Source organism: Acipenser ruthenus, chromosome 40 (genome assembly GCF_902713425.1).
Source record: "Acipenser ruthenus chromosome 40, fAciRut3.2 maternal haplotype, whole genome shotgun sequence".
Classification (NCBI taxonomy): domain Eukaryota; kingdom Metazoa; phylum Chordata; class Actinopteri; order Acipenseriformes; family Acipenseridae; genus Acipenser; species Acipenser ruthenus.
Window position 1 is genome coordinate 2,356,384 of NC_081228.1, and position 15,559 is coordinate 2,371,942.

A 15,559-nucleotide genomic window follows, 5' to 3' on the forward strand; every position below is an offset into this window, starting at 1 on the left:
CACAGCATTACAGATTTCTCTTTGTTAATCACAAGAGATTAACAAATAACAGTCTAATGAAAATGGACTGCACCGTTCAGCTTATAGTAGAACACTGTTGCTCTTGGTTTGACCTCCATTCTCCCCACCAGAGATACTTATTGTACGATATTCAAATACTGACTGGAGTCAAGGCCTATGGGGGAAAGCTGTTGCCCCGAGGGTTTAAAAGTGACAGACGGTGGAGAACGGTGGACTTTATAGCTACATGGAGGTCATTTCTTCAACCGATCTTTTCTGCAGCCTAAACCTGGCTCACGGAACATGGATCATTCTTCACCTGTCTCTCGGTGTACTCTAATCAATGCACAGGCAGCTGTGCACAGTGCTAGCCTCGCTAGAACAAGGTTAATGGCTTGAGGTGGTCCTCCAGTGAACCACAGACAGCCAGTCATTTCAAGCAGTTGGATCTGCCCAAACTGCAGGAGACGATGCCTCCGACACAGTAAAAGACGCCCTTACGTATTCTTATAAAACGACGCTGGTGAACGGCGTACCTCACGAGTGTGTCACTGCCAGTCCCGGCTGGGCTGTAGTACAGCATGTTCTCCAGGGACAGGGAGAAGGACAGCCCCTCAGCGTCTGAGATGTACAGGTGGGTCACGCTGTTGTTGTGGTTCACGCACACGAACACCTGGTCCTCAGAGGCGTCTGCGATGTAATATTCCTAAAGAGCAGGCAAGCAAGAGGGGTCAGAGGATCAGCAGGAGCAGCAGCACCTGCCACTGCGCGGCTTGAAACTCTGCACCCAGTCCTCAGTTTCAGAACTACCTTCAGTATATTACTAAAGCAATCACGAACCAGGAGTTTGATGTTAAACTGTTGTATAGGCATGGGTGAAACTGCTATGCAATAGGAGCCTTGTGAATATATTTTGCATGAAAGCAGTACTTCGGGTTAAAGGAATGGTTAACAGGACCCATAGCTGTTACTATTATACAGACAATTAAAAACGCACAAGGAGACTCCTCACATGCAGCTGGTAGATGGTACTCACAGTGATGGGGTGCCTGGTCATGAACTGGGCTGCTCTCATGGGCTTGCGGTTGTAGGATACCCAGAGTTGCACAGAGGACTGCTGCTGGCTCCCCAGGAGTGGCTGTGGAGGAAACACAAGACCATTAGAGTGACTACAGGAGTTAAACATGGGGAACAGACACCAGGGCAGCGACGTCTAGGTGCACACGAGAGCCACTGTCCCAAGAGCAGGGGAACAAGCAAGCAAGAAAAATAAAAAACACAACACACACTTCAACAACAACACCCACCACTAATATGGCTTTTGTCACCCATTAACTGAGTTTCCAATATAACGGAGCTACAAGTTCTTTTGCATTTGTGTGTGTGTGTGTGTTTGGTGGTACTGGCTATAGTCTGGCACTGTGTCCGCAGGTACGCACCATGTCAGACAGACAGAGCACCTCCATCCCAGCCTGCCCTGCAGTCCTGGGCCTCTCTCAAGCAGAGACTGACAGCTGTGTTGAACTGTGGTTTTGCGATGTGTGATAACGTCCGACGGAGGCTAGTCAGAGTGTTCCTTTAGTGATTCAGAGCACTGCAGCACAAGGCTCTCTGTGGCAGGGGCTTCACAAATCTTTTCTAGCACTCAAGGAGCCAATCAACTTGCTTCACTCAACAGTATTTTAAGACACTGCAGAAATCAGCCCAGCTAGTCTAAATGTGTTCAAAATTGGTTCTCGTATTCAAACACGGAGAAGTCTCTATGGAGCAAGAGCTTTCTTTACAACACTCTAGTAATGCAAAAAAAAAAAAAAACGTACAAGCAGTCTTAAACAGGCTATTACACTTCTATATATAAATAATCTAGCACTATTATAGCTTCCCCTGCAGCTTGTTCGATGATGTGTTCGGCACCCACTGTGTTCCTTCAGAGCTATTTGAATCTTACTCATGTTTAATTAGAATAAGTGATCCTGCATTTTCTTGCCGCGCTACGATTCCTCTTGTGAATTCTGTTGTTTCTTTCACTATAAAAATAAAACTAGAAAAACGACTTTAGCAGCAGCTAGGAGAAGTTATTGTTCGAGGCTATTTCTTGCTGGTTTTACACTGCTAAATGTTATAAACTGTCTGAATAATAGTGTTACTCATACTGTGTGCAGTAAACTGCACTTTATTTTTATTCAGTATTAGCCAGTTATTAAATTTTAAGTTTAGTATTGGCAACTTTTTCACACAATTGAACTGCAATATATTATACAAAGGACACTGAATCTGAATAATTGGTGGCCTCTATGTACGTTAAATGATACACAGTGTTACCTTTAAAAATAAATAAATTCCAAAGATACAGAACGCCCTGCAAGATTCCCCTTCACTCAACAAAACCCACCTGCACAGCAGTGAAGAGGCAGCACTCTCAGATCTGCCTAAGCAATGACCAAAGCTGCTCTCACTTTAAAACATGCATGCTGCTGAAAGCCATTAAGAGAGAAGCTGTGTGTACCGGAGTGTGAACAGGTTGCCTATCAAAGCACTACGTCCTTGAAGAGACTGGAATTGCTCCAGGAAGAATATCTAACACTGAAAATGGCCGTTTGTCAGCGGCACTACTAAATCCCCATTGCCGGCTAATGGATTCGTGACATTTATTAATTAGGCTCGGGCTAATGGAGAACCTCTGAACTGTGCCGGTGGGGAAGCTGCTTTGGTTTTTATTCATTTGGCTCAGATTGCACAGGTTTGCTATGACTTGAAACCAGTCAAGAAATCCTCTAGTTAATTACAAACGGCAGCGGTTATTCTATCCTGGCCTGTCACTGAAGAACAAGAAGTTTGTATATGCGATTACACTATGACTTACCCACAATACATGTAGTCTGATCCAGAACAGGCAGTTAAGTTGGCACTTGCAATTCAATTTGAATTCCTGCCTAGTGGATCATTTGTCTTTTTATTATGATAATAAAAGTGCAGTGTAATATATTTGGCCTGTTGAAAAGTTGCTACTGCTTCCTGGTATATAGATAGTAACTCACGCCTCCTGTCCAGCTGGGAGACCATGTGACCTGCTGTCGCGGTACCAGGATGCATCAGTTTATCTACAGCGTTGCTTTTGAAATAGTTGCGTATTCAAAGAACAGCCGATGTTTACCTTTACCAGGAAGCTAACGCTAATATGACTGAATAGGCTCTATCTCCTGCACACACACACAGACAGACACACACTCCTCTTTATCACACTCCACACCCAGTGGGGTTGTTATTCGGGGCCTTCAGAAACACAAAGAACAGTGATTCACCTCCTGTGCCTGACCACTGTAGATAAAGCAGCTCCAATGAGATTTACTGCAGTGGCATTTGATGCAATGCTGCTGAACAATGGCTATGGGGCTTTGTTGACCACACAGAAGACGCTGGCAGTTACTGTCCTGTACTTACTCATGTCAAACAATCTTACGCACTTGCCTGACACGAGACACATTTGAGAATCCTTTTTGTTTCAATGGATTGACTGCGTACATTTGACCAGTTTTACACTTGCGATGCAGGCCTCGCATTGTAGTTTTGAAAGACGTATATTATAACAAATACCTGTATGGATTTAATTTTTTTTTTTTTTTTAAATGGTATCTGGTAGCATGGTAAAGAAAGTTTGCACGCTTTGGATACAGGAAATGCCTCCATCTTACTCCGTCCAGCATTTTGCCATGCCACAGAAGAGTGTAATATACAATCTATCTCTAAACGTTCTGGTGTGCAACACCTCATGAGCACTCTAGATTTCTGTTTCGGAATGGAATGCTAGCAGACTGATTCAGCAGCACTGCAATCTCACCTCAAAGCCATATTCATCACTCTGAGAAGTGCTGTGGGCTGCAGTCTGAACATGTTACACAGAACACTGCAGGCTATTACTAAGGCACAGAGCTACAGTAATACAGACCAAACTTAAACTGCTCAGTCACCCTCAACTGTTGCCAAGCGATTTATCTGGCAGAATAAATGCTTCCATCCCTACTAGTCTGTTAATAGATTTAAGATGCAGGCCGACTCAGAACGCAAGGGGAGTTAAACAGCATGTATTCACAAAGCTATCTGCACCAAATTGTTGGTGCAAAAAAAACTACTAACTAGGAACTGAAATATGAGTTTAGATACAACTGTAAACACTCTCTAACTGTAATGTTCAGTGTGTCCGCCCTGCTTTGTTAAGTAAACACTAAGGTTTCAAATATTGGTTTCAATAGCGGCTGTAAAAACAAAAACAGATTAAATCAAGTGTCATAAAAACCCACTGTGTGAACATAACAATGTGTGACAGATTATGAGACTCTCACATCACTGGTGCTAAAGAATGTCAGTACCAAGGCTCCTCACAATTGGATTGTCTAGTGTTGCCAACACTACGCAGGCCTCTGTAAAAAGAGGTGCACGTCACAGGAAATGTGTTTTTTGAGTGACAGCGACCGGATTAATGAACAGCATCTCTGTCAGTGTTGATGACAGATGGATATAATATAATACATGTTAGGTTATATTACTGGAATCCGCTTGCTAGTTCTGTATGCAAGCGTGGCCTGGTATGCTCTTTGCAAGCTCCTAAACCGCATTCACGTGGATTACTGTGTGTGTATTTTTCACACCCGTTTTAACATGTCCTTTCATCATAAGCGATGTGCTTAGCTTCCACAAGTGTAAAAGTGAGATCACTGGCAGGCACAATAACAGTGGCTGAAGAGAATAAGTAACTAAAACCAAGCCAATGACATGAATTGATCATCTGAAAAGGCCCTTTTAAAAAAAATAAATAAATAAATAACCTTTCTGATGCGTCAAGGACACAGTTGCTAGAATTGAAAATCTTCAGAGAGCTGATCAAGCCAGGTCAACTTCTGCCCTACATTCTTCCTCTGCGGCTAAATAAGATATTTCAGATTGCTGGGAAAAAAAAAATCTGACAGAGCCAGAGGAGTCCCAGTCAAAGTGAGGAAGCTGATTAAAGTGGGATAGTAAAGGCTGAGAAACTAGGGGCTTGGTGGCGCAGACAGTGAATGTGTGAATTCAATAGCTTCTGCAGGTCTGGTTTCAAATACAGCTAATTTCCCTCCCAAGTGAAATGTAACCACAGTAGCATTAAACCCACATAAAAAACATTGCCAAAAAAGGAAAAAATAGTGTGGGGATTTTTTTGATAGCACTCCCTTGCTTCAAATAGTGCCGGAAGAAGGAAACGGCTTTAAAAGAGGGGAGGGTTGGAAGCTTGTGACTCTCTAGCTCAAACTAGTTTTGGGAACTGTCAACACACTTTCAGCCGGCGTCACCCCTGTCTTGTCTCTCCGATTAGTGTCTACACTACAGATTAGTTACCGAACTTGCTTCCCTGTCTTGCCTAGCTTCATTAGGGCATGACATTAGAGAAGTATTTCTTAGTGAGTGTTTTTTGTGAGGTGACAAATTGTTTTAGTGTTCATTAGAGAAAAAGTCCTTCAATAAAGTAAAAGTGTAGGTTTAAGATCTGACCTCCCTTCCCCAATAACTTTGAAATAATCCAATTTAAATCAACCATTACCATTCACAAAACCTCCATATTAAAAATCCACTGGATTAAGCCTCAGGTGGATTTTATCAGGGCAATGTACAGTAACCCCACTGGACTGCAGACAGGTGGATCCTGCAATGCAGGGCACTTTCCCGGTTCTATAAAATGCTTGATCAAACCAACCCTTAGGGTAAGAAACACTTTTACACAGAGAGCGGTGAGGGTACGGAATGGGCAGCTACGTTGTTGATGCCGAATCACTGGGGTCCTTCAAGACCCGACCTGACAGTTCTGAGATCACTCGGCTACTCAGAACCAGCCTTGATGGGCTGAACGGCCTCCTGTCGTTGGTACCCACTGTGCAGAGATACGGGCTCCAGTGCATTCCCAACATGGATATTTATGAAGCTGCTGCAGTGCTGCAGTAGGCATGCTCTTACCACAGTCTTGGTGGCGAACATGTACTTGTCGCGCAGCTGGAAGCTGTCCACTCTCTCCAGGAGCAGGTGGCGGTTCTCCTCGCTCTGAAAGAAGTCCGTGCTGGACAGGATGCTGGAGGAGCCCATGGGCTCGTGTCGTTCCACAAACACAGTGGTGGGGCTGTCATACGGCTCCACTCCCCTGTGAAGAGCAATACACGGCAGTTTAACAACAGCTCTCCACGTGCAACAACACAGTGAAGGAGCTGCAGCAAATTTACTTCAAAATTAAGAAGCCAAAAAAAAGCCTTCAAGTGCAGGTGTACCAGGGCGACTAATCGATCAGTGCTTCATTGCAAAATAAAAGCCATGGCCATCAATAATCTATTTCCGCAGGCTAGCCTTGTTTCTCCTCTCTCTCTCTCTCCACCCCCCCTTAAACAGAACTCCCTCTCGCCCCATTCCTGATCTGCAGCCAGACAGACTGCAAGCCGTAAACCAACACACAGAGTAGAAACACAATCAGTGGGATTGTGTTCTGGAAGCACTTTAAATACTTTTCTGAAAGCGGGATTATCACAACAGAAACAAAGCAAGCAGATTCTGGAGATTTCCACCCAACACAAAAAAAACAAAACAAACCCTGTTTAGCCATCGGGTGTGATTAGTACAAAAGCCCAGAGGGATAAATGTTGCAAATCTGGATAACGTGACTTGGAGTACAGTTACCACAAGGACTTCCTACAGAGCATGTCAGGAGTTTCTTGGAACTCTGTCCAGACCTGACAGTCTGGCTCGTCAGACAAGCTCAGAGTCAAGTGAACACTAAGAGCAAGAACACTGGATCAGCAGACCCCAAAATCATAGCAGTAAAAAAAAAAAAAAAATCTATTTGAATGAAATATTTTAAAAACTTCATTCGACTTACCAAAAGTACGATTTCACGTGCTCCTGGATCATCACCCAAGTCTGGCCAAAATTATCGGACATCCACAACTAGGGCAGGAGGAAAGGTAGACAAGCACAAAATAACCCTTAGTTGAGAGGGTAGGTCAGACAGTCCCCCCGTATGCTTAAAAGTACAATATGAACTATAAAACATAAGACTTGACAGCATAAATGTATCACGACTTCCACATAAGACTGGGAGAAGGTTGACCCGCCCATCAAGGCTAATTCTTTGCACGCTTGTGTCCACACGAATGGGATCTAATTCAACAGGAAGGAATCTAATTGTTTTCTTAATGTTTCTCGTGTATCAGACTTTACTACTTCACATGGCAGCTATTCCATGCATTTATAAATCTCTGTGGCAAGCACCTACTGCTCTGAAGTTATTTACACAGCTTCTAATTACATCCTCTTGTTCTACCACTTAGCACATTATTACAATCCCCCGATTCCTGTCTGTTCAGCCTGTGCACATAGCTTCGGTCATTAACTCCTAGTTGCCCACCTCAGTATTTTCACCCCAAGTCCAATAGTATCCGTTTTGTAGTCAGGTGACCAAAGCTATTCAGAATTCTAGGTAGAGCATTAGCATCAGCATTTTCTAAATCATTTCAAAACACATATCTGTGGGATTTGAGAACTGCTTGGCGTGTCAGATTCTTCCCCTGAGAGAAGCTCACCTGCTTGTCGGAGTTGGAGCCGTCATAGCCCAGGACCAGGTTAGGCTCCTTGCTGTGAAGCAGCAGGTCGGTGGCTTTGAAGGGCACTGGGATTGCCTGGACAGTTTCACAGAAGTCAAAAGTGATCCAGAGGAAGGAGTTGCTGGGGTCTGCAAAGATGTACTGCAAGGACAGAGAGAGAGAGAGTCAAACTCCTTGTACAGTAACACCAACATGGGTAAGAAAAGACTCTTTGGAAGACCAGATTCAACACACTACTCTACCCAGTTTGAACCAGGCTTCGTTTTGGTGCAGCTTTAGTTCAGTTTCACATTTTAAAAATGACCCAAGAGTGTATTTCTATTGATATACCTAGAGTTTAAGCATCGTTCTGGACATGCGGCAATGGCAGTAAATCATCACATCAATAGCAGCCGACAGGAGGAGGGTAAAGAAGCTGCTTTTCTTACCCGCTTGTTGTCTACCGGGCTGTGGTAGAACTGAGCGATAGCCTGCTGACCGCTGGAGTCTTTTGGTAGCTGAAATTTGTCCGATATTTGTTGGAATTTTGTTCCGTAGTCGTAAGAGACGTACACCTGCAACGAACAAAACAAAACAGAGTCTTATTGTTAAATACAAAAAGTCAGCGTAACACCTGTGCAGTAAAAAATACTTTGCGGTACAGCAGGCAAATTCACTTGCCTCTGGAGACCTGGGTTCGAATCCAGCTATGGATGAACCCGAGGCCCGGCACTGTGCCTTATTGTAACCAGAGCAACGGTCGCTGGGCAACAAATCTTCAAAAAAAAAAAACAGTATCCTGTTTACTGGTTTTAGCTGAAGCAAATAAAGTGGCACAAGGTCGATGGTAAGAACATAAATTACACGGGCTCGCTTGCTCAGCATAATGCCAGCACATGCAATAACACATTCCATCAATCTGCCCAGCAGTTATTCCTTTAATTGATCAGAATGGATACAAACGAGAAGGCCGCGCTAATTTGTTTCTGTGTTACCTTTCAGCACTGAATGCACTAAATGTACAAGTTACTGAAATGTTGCTACTCTGACTTCCTAGGACTCCGATTCTCCCAGTAACTTCAATGCAAAAGCACGTCCTTACCATTCACTACTGGGTAAGCTACTCTCTTGGTATACAGTATGTAACACAACCCTGTTCCTCACTGCCTTGAAATATCTTGCAATGAAAGCAGGACTTGTTTCTCAGCAATGTTATTTAAGGGTATTCCCACGAAACATGTAAATGGAGCAAAGGCAATTAATTTCCTACGAAGATCGCACTGGAGAAATCTCGAAGAGTAGGTTCAAATGTCATTAATAGATTTGTTTTTTTTTACATTTTATAACTTCTCACGTTTGCATTCCTCGAAATACTTAAACGTAATAAATTAAATGACATTTCTAGAAGAATGCATATCAAAAACTTTTGTTGAACCAGCTTAACCAGCATCACCAAGCTAAACCAGTGCTTGTAACCACTGCGGAGATAAATCCGAATGCTTAACCAACCGTGTCCCTGTGTGTGCCTGAAAAATGAAAAGGATAAAACCCATTAAGAGTGTTTACAAAAGCCATTACTCTAGTCCCAGAGCAGCTTCAAATGAAAGGCAGAGGCTGTGAAGATTAGGAACCCCCAGGGGGGATGAATCAGCACACAGACACCTGCAGATGGGCCAGAGCAGAGCAGAATACCTGTGAGTGCAGCGCAGGGATCCACATACAGCAGCACACAGGAGGCGATGCTGAACTCCTGGGCAGAGACTAATGAAATGAGACCCCGCCCCTCCGCTGCAGAATCCAATGCTTGTTTAAAATGATGTATTCATTGTTGTTTTATCTGTTACATCTTCATCTAGTTCTTTTGAATCATATTACAGGGAGCACAGACCAAGGCCTTTTTTTGTTCTCTCTCTCAATAGAATTACATTGGAATACAGTTTCATTAAGACAGAATTTAAGACCGAGAGCCGAGAGTAGTAGATTAGAACACTTGTACTGGGATCCAATGGAATAGCCATACTCGAGGGGATAAAGAGCCATAAAAACAAAAGATAGGAACATCATGCAAGTCACTGGATTGATTGAATACGCACCGAGCTACGCTTTGCCCCCGGCGCTCCAATGCTGTCCCTGGCAAGCGCCACAATGACTTTGCTCCTCTCCCCGGCCCAGTGGACCACCATCTGATTGTGGGAGTCATTCAGGCTGACCTGCAAGGGAGGAAAGAAGGTGGTGAAGGACGGAACAGATTTAAGGAACAAAGTACAGTTCATGGCCTCAGAATTAGAAACCACACACCTCTTCTCTGCAGAATCAGGTTCCCGGTACATGGTTACAAATGTTTTGCGGTAAAAGACAAAAAGTTACATTATTTGCAAGCATTATGAAGACTTTATTTTCAATTCATCCTGACAATGCTGCTAATTTTTAAGCAAGCGCGGCGGCAGAGGAGCGTATTCCTGAGCTAAACAAAGCAATTGATATAGAGCAGCGACAGAACATAAAACACTGTTCTGAGAAGCTGCAAGTACATCACTCTCATGTCACTCTCTTTATCCTCCAGGAACCAACCTCTGAACTTTAGAGCTTTCAAACTACAGCCGCTTAGTTTAAAAACAGTCAAATACCACAAGCAGGTCAACACTTTAAAACTGATGAATGCACGGTCGTGTATTTACCAACAGAGTGGGAGTTGCATAAGAAAGGTAAATAGAAAGCAAACAGCTCTGTTGCAGCTTTAAATAACAGCTCTCCAACAGGTAGGCTCCCCCCTGTGTCTTTAGTTCTGCAGTTTGCCCTATGTTAAACCCTGCAACCAATCAGTGCAATTACAAACATGTGTACCACAGAAACAGGTGTCTATTTAAATTAAGAATGCATTAGATAACACCCACGAAAACTGGTTTGCTCCATTACCCTGCTCTACATTATGTGAAGACATCTGATTGTGCTGTTAACTGAAACTCTTTAAAACCCAGGTCACCCAGTACACTATTTGAAGAGCAATGCTGCAGTCAAGCCATTTAAAAGGAGACACCAATACACTCTATTAACTGTGGCATGCACGCCCTTTAAGTGGTGTCCCGTTAAAGACCTTTCAGAAGCTCTTACAGTTTTATATGGCTCCTATAAAATGTCAGCACCTGAAAAATCAATGGTTGTTTTTACAGCAGTGCAAGAGCTCTGCTAAAACAGAAGGAGTAAACAGAGCTGCGAAGGGAATCTCTCGTGGTGTCGTCTTCCAGTGGGGAAATGCCAGCTCACATGGGGAGGTGGCAATGAAACCCTATGTGATGCTGAAAAGGGTTCCAGGGTAGGTGTGCATGCAAAGAAAGAGTGGGAGAGTGTCTGAAGGTCTCAAGGGCTTGCAATAAAACTAAGCGGAAGTAGCCCCTATTGGAATACTTGAGCTGGACTGGATTAGATGCAGTATCACCATCTTGTAACGATACCTACCTCTACTGCAAAACGATACATCATGTAAAGAGAGGCTCACGACTCTTCGATACAGGACAAATCGCTACTCCCCCGCTAGACTGTATTGAGCACCAGTGTCCCTTGCCTCACCAGCTCAGGAGAAACGGACTAATTAGAACAAAAAAGGCACGGAGCGAAGCAGACAACAGGGAAACACACCAAGGAAACAGACGCCTCCTCATTCCTTGTGAGGAAATGGAGATGTCACAATGGCATTGATTCTCTCCCGGCCGCTGTGTGTCAGTACCCAAAATCAGAGAGCAGAACGAGAGCCTCCCTCTCCCTCGTTCACCCCGGCTGGTTACACGGGTATTCTGTGCGTGTCAATGACTCGTACAGGCATTCGTGGCAGAAGCGAGGCCCCCTGTGTGCTCTCAATCAGTTCTCCTCTGCACCGGTCACAATGCAGCACTATGGAGAGCAGAAGAAAGAGCCTTCTAGAAAGAAGAGCCCAGAGGAGTGAATGGGCTTGTTATATTAAGAGTGCAGCACAGACATCTTCAGGGACCTCAGGCCTTTGTTCAAACAAGAGGACTAGTACATAAGAGGTTATTTAAAAAAAAAAGGGGTTTGAAGGTCTAATAACTAAATCTCTCTCCTTAGCAATACAGTTCATTCAAACAAGCCCCTTCCTGTTTTGCCATTTTTAGGGTTCTCGTTCAGGTATGCTGATCACTCACTCTATATAGTGAACATGACAACTGCCTTGATTTTGATCTTCAAACTTTTACCACACATTCCAAACTTCCTACAGACGTTTCGGTTTGCATTTGGCTGTAATCCGATTCTGCAAATATGTTTAACCGTCAGGTACGGTGTGATTATTACGGCACACAGTAAGTCACTTGGATGACAATACAAAGAAGAAAATGCTGAATAGCCCATGCAGGTTGCTCTTTAAGCTGTCAGAATTGTTTTCTGTTAACATTAAATTAAAACCCATTTCCTTGTTTTTTGGGGGGGGGGGGAGGTTTTAGCTGGAAGTAATAAAAATTATTTTATTTTTATTCCGAGAAATTATTTAACAAAGACAGCAGATGTAGTCTATTAGAAACGAGTAACATTCCTTTATTTATTTTTTTATTTTTTTTTTTAGCTGGCATGGAAAGATTGTGGACAGTGAACTGGAGACAAGCCCACAGCCTGGGCAGCGTCGCCGGCCACACTAACCACGTTCCCCGCCAGCCTCGTGGACTGCCTGCCAAGAACCCAGATTGGTGGTGAAGGTCAGAACTCGAAAGACCTGCCCGTGGTGGCTCAGTAAAGACAGACAGACCAGGAGGACCTAGTGGGTAGTTAGCTACAGTATGTGAGGCTCCAAAGAGGGCAGTAGGGCAATGGCTTGATCAATAAATGTTTAATTGCGGCTCGCAAAATAAAAAAAACACCCATAACTACAACTGATCTATAACACACACTGTTAATCAGATAAATCGTGATAATCAATCATTAAACATTTCACAAAATCGTCTGAATTCACATGTACCAAAATCAGAATTGTCTTTCAATCCGGTTTCAAAGAGGAATTGGTGGGCAGTGATAAACCCACCTCCTTTCTGCTCACGGCACAGACAGACACAGCAGAAAACCACAGAGTTTCCCTCCTACACAGCGCGGCCTTGACTGCTTCTTCACTTGTCATTCTGTCTCTTCAATTTACAAGGAGACGAGAAACTGAACAAAAACAAAGCATTCCCGTGGGCGTGATATCAGCGGCAAGGCATCAAATTAAAAACCTCATTCAAAAATCACGACGCTCCCATACAGGACACAGGGAACACTCAGAGTGAAATGTCTAGTTTTTAAAAAGCGTAAAAAAACGAACAAAAGCTACAGGTTAATGTTTAAATAAATAAAAGGCTTTCTAAAAAAATCGGAGAGGTAATTTTCTTGCTCGTTCATCTTATCAGTATAACCCTGGAACAAATCGGAGAGAAATGGCGTTATTGTAAAATAAGCAAACAAAATGTTTGTAAAAATGACTGCCACAGAAGGGTTAATATTTCTCTGAATGGAGAATTTATGAAAAAACTTGCAAGCTGCCCCCACAGGTCAGCTTAATAATGCTATTTTCATTTCAGTGCTTTTTTTTTTTTTTGTCTTGGAAATGCAATTAGCCTGGCGCCATGTATAAAATTGTATGTCATGATACAGTAGATAAAGCAAATCTGATTTCCATTATCAATAACATCAGGAATAAACGTACAACAGCATGCAATTCCTTCCACGAATTAGGAGGTTATGATGAACATGAATGTATCACGCTCCCAGAATCCTTTCTGAAAACAACACTGTCATTCATCACACACCGACATTGCATCGTTGCTAAAAAAAAGGTAAAGAAGTGAAAAGTGAAGCCAATGTTTATTCTAATGAAATGAACCAAAGGTTTTGAAAGTCTTAACAAGCAAAGACGTATGTCAACTACAGTAGCGAACACAAGGGAAGATGACCTAGTGAAATCTAAATTGGCTTGGGTAAGTGACAGGAGGGAGACTATCTCACTAGCTTTTCACCTCAGGAGGTGGGGTTTGAATCCAGCTTGGGTCGCAGGTAGAATTAGCCCACATGCATCAATGCGTCAGTATCTTTACGTGACACTGCATTGCATCGTGAGCACAGCACAGCTCACTGTAGTTCACCTGATGCTCTTCAATGAAGAAAGCATCTGTTTTATAGTTTGGTGCATCGTTAAATACATCCCTGTATCATTTATGTTTTGTCTTTTAACAAAATACTCTTCATTATTGAATTTACTAATGTTTCATACTGCACAAGTAGGCCATCAGGACCATCATGTGTGTCATGACACATCTTGTAAATCACCCAGATATCGCGACATGTATGTACCATTACAGCCCTATCGTTCAGCCATTATTCCCATTTAATACCATTTCACTATTGACAAAACAAAATGTCTGTCTCCTGGGGAGAGCTGTAGGTAACTGATTGACAGTTAGTTAAAAAAAAATTTAAAAAAAAAACACAGTTGTTGCTGCTAAATATATATATATATATATATATATATATATATATATATATATATATATAATAAATAAGACTCCTATTGCATAGCAGTTGCAACACCCATTCCAGGTTTTACTAGGAGCTTGATTAGCCACAGTGCGTAGGTAACAAGCTCAGGTGTGTCTTATTAAACTCAAAAGCAGGAATGGATCGGACTGCTGTGCAATGGGAGTCTAATTCACATCCCTGTTACTTGTCGTGCACTTTTCTGTCATTCTTTTAAAACATGATACCTGGTACGACACTAGGTTAAAGAAATCTGTTTTTCAAGCCTTGTTTCAAAGTTGCACTTCACTGATCAGTTCCCCTGGAGAGTGAAACTGTCCCCACACTTTGAACACCTGTCATGAACCAATAAGCTGCTTCCCTTAATGATGGACATGCTTTGAACCTGCAGGAAGTGAAACATTTCGCAGACTTCCTGAGAGTAAAGCACAGAAAGTGAACTTTCTTTAACCTAGTGCAGTACCAGACCAGATGTCATTTATTTTATTTTATGTAACATGTGTTTCTTTCAAAACCGCACATTTGAGACCGAGATGCAGCTAATGAAAGACAGGCAGGGTTTAGGGTTTTATTTTGTTGGCTACGACCGCTTAACAGAGACATGCAGTCAAAAACAAACGGTAGCAAACAAACAAAAAAAGACGCTTCATAATTCATTGTAATTACAATGCAACTAATCTTAATTGTAGTAGAACCTTGGCATGCCTGCACAATTGTATTCGTATCGTATAATTGATCAATTACATCTTTATTTGTTATCCGATCATTCTCAACCACTTTTGGCGACCCCATTTGTTTGAAAAAAAAAAAAAAAGTTCTATACTATGTTTCTGTATTTTTAACTGCGATTATTGCTTGGTTATTCAGAATAAATGAGTGCACGTGTTAAATACGTGTAGTGGTTTGTTACTTTAGAGTAACTGTAATTATAAGTGCAATTACTGCAGCAGAATTGTAAGTGAAAAACATTGCATTGCAGTTTCAGCAAACAACTGTGCTGTAATTGTAACTCTAACTGACCTCTGGTTTGATGTCAGCGTTGTGCCGTACCCCTGTTCACTTTCACAGCACGTACCAGGGCACAGCAAGCCTGTAAAGTGCGTCTAGGTTTCCTATTATTTATATCCCGGAGATTGATAACTAGCTGCGCTGCCGTACCTGTATATCATGTTATACTGTAGCAGACAGCAGCAGAGCCTGCACTGGAGATCAGCTCCATGGCTGCAATTAGAACAAAACAGCAGTACAATATCGACCGGCGAGCCACGGACAAGAACACAGGGCCATAAATCCAAAGAGCTGCTGAATCCTCACCAGATTCAACAGACTAAAAGCTAATCAATGAGGGTCTTCCCTTAAAATCCAGTGCCGCTTGCTAAACTTCACACAGCTAAAAATCATAACATACACAAGGTGCGGTGTGCCGCTCTCTCCTGTAGCTCTGAATCTCTTTTCGA

The 15,559-nt window shown here is 42.7% G+C and overlaps 1 protein-coding gene across 1 annotated transcript in view; it reads right to left on the reverse strand.

The window, feature by feature from the left end:
• LOC117397069 (sortilin-related receptor) overlaps window positions 1–15,559 on the reverse strand; it is a 51,915-nt gene that overhangs the window by 28,829 nt on the left and 7,527 nt on the right. The window contains exons 2-8 of the mRNA XM_059010344.1: window positions 9,686–9,802; window positions 8,042–8,167; window positions 7,593–7,754; window positions 6,890–6,957; window positions 5,983–6,163; window positions 1,037–1,138; window positions 537–706 (exon numbers count right to left, since the gene is read on the reverse strand). Of these exons, the coding sequence (XP_058866327.1) occupies window positions 537–706; window positions 1,037–1,138; window positions 5,983–6,163; window positions 6,890–6,957; window positions 7,593–7,754; window positions 8,042–8,167; window positions 9,686–9,802 (926 nt within the window). The remainder of the gene's footprint in view (window positions 1–536; window positions 707–1,036; window positions 1,139–5,982; window positions 6,164–6,889; window positions 6,958–7,592; window positions 7,755–8,041; window positions 8,168–9,685; window positions 9,803–15,559) is intronic.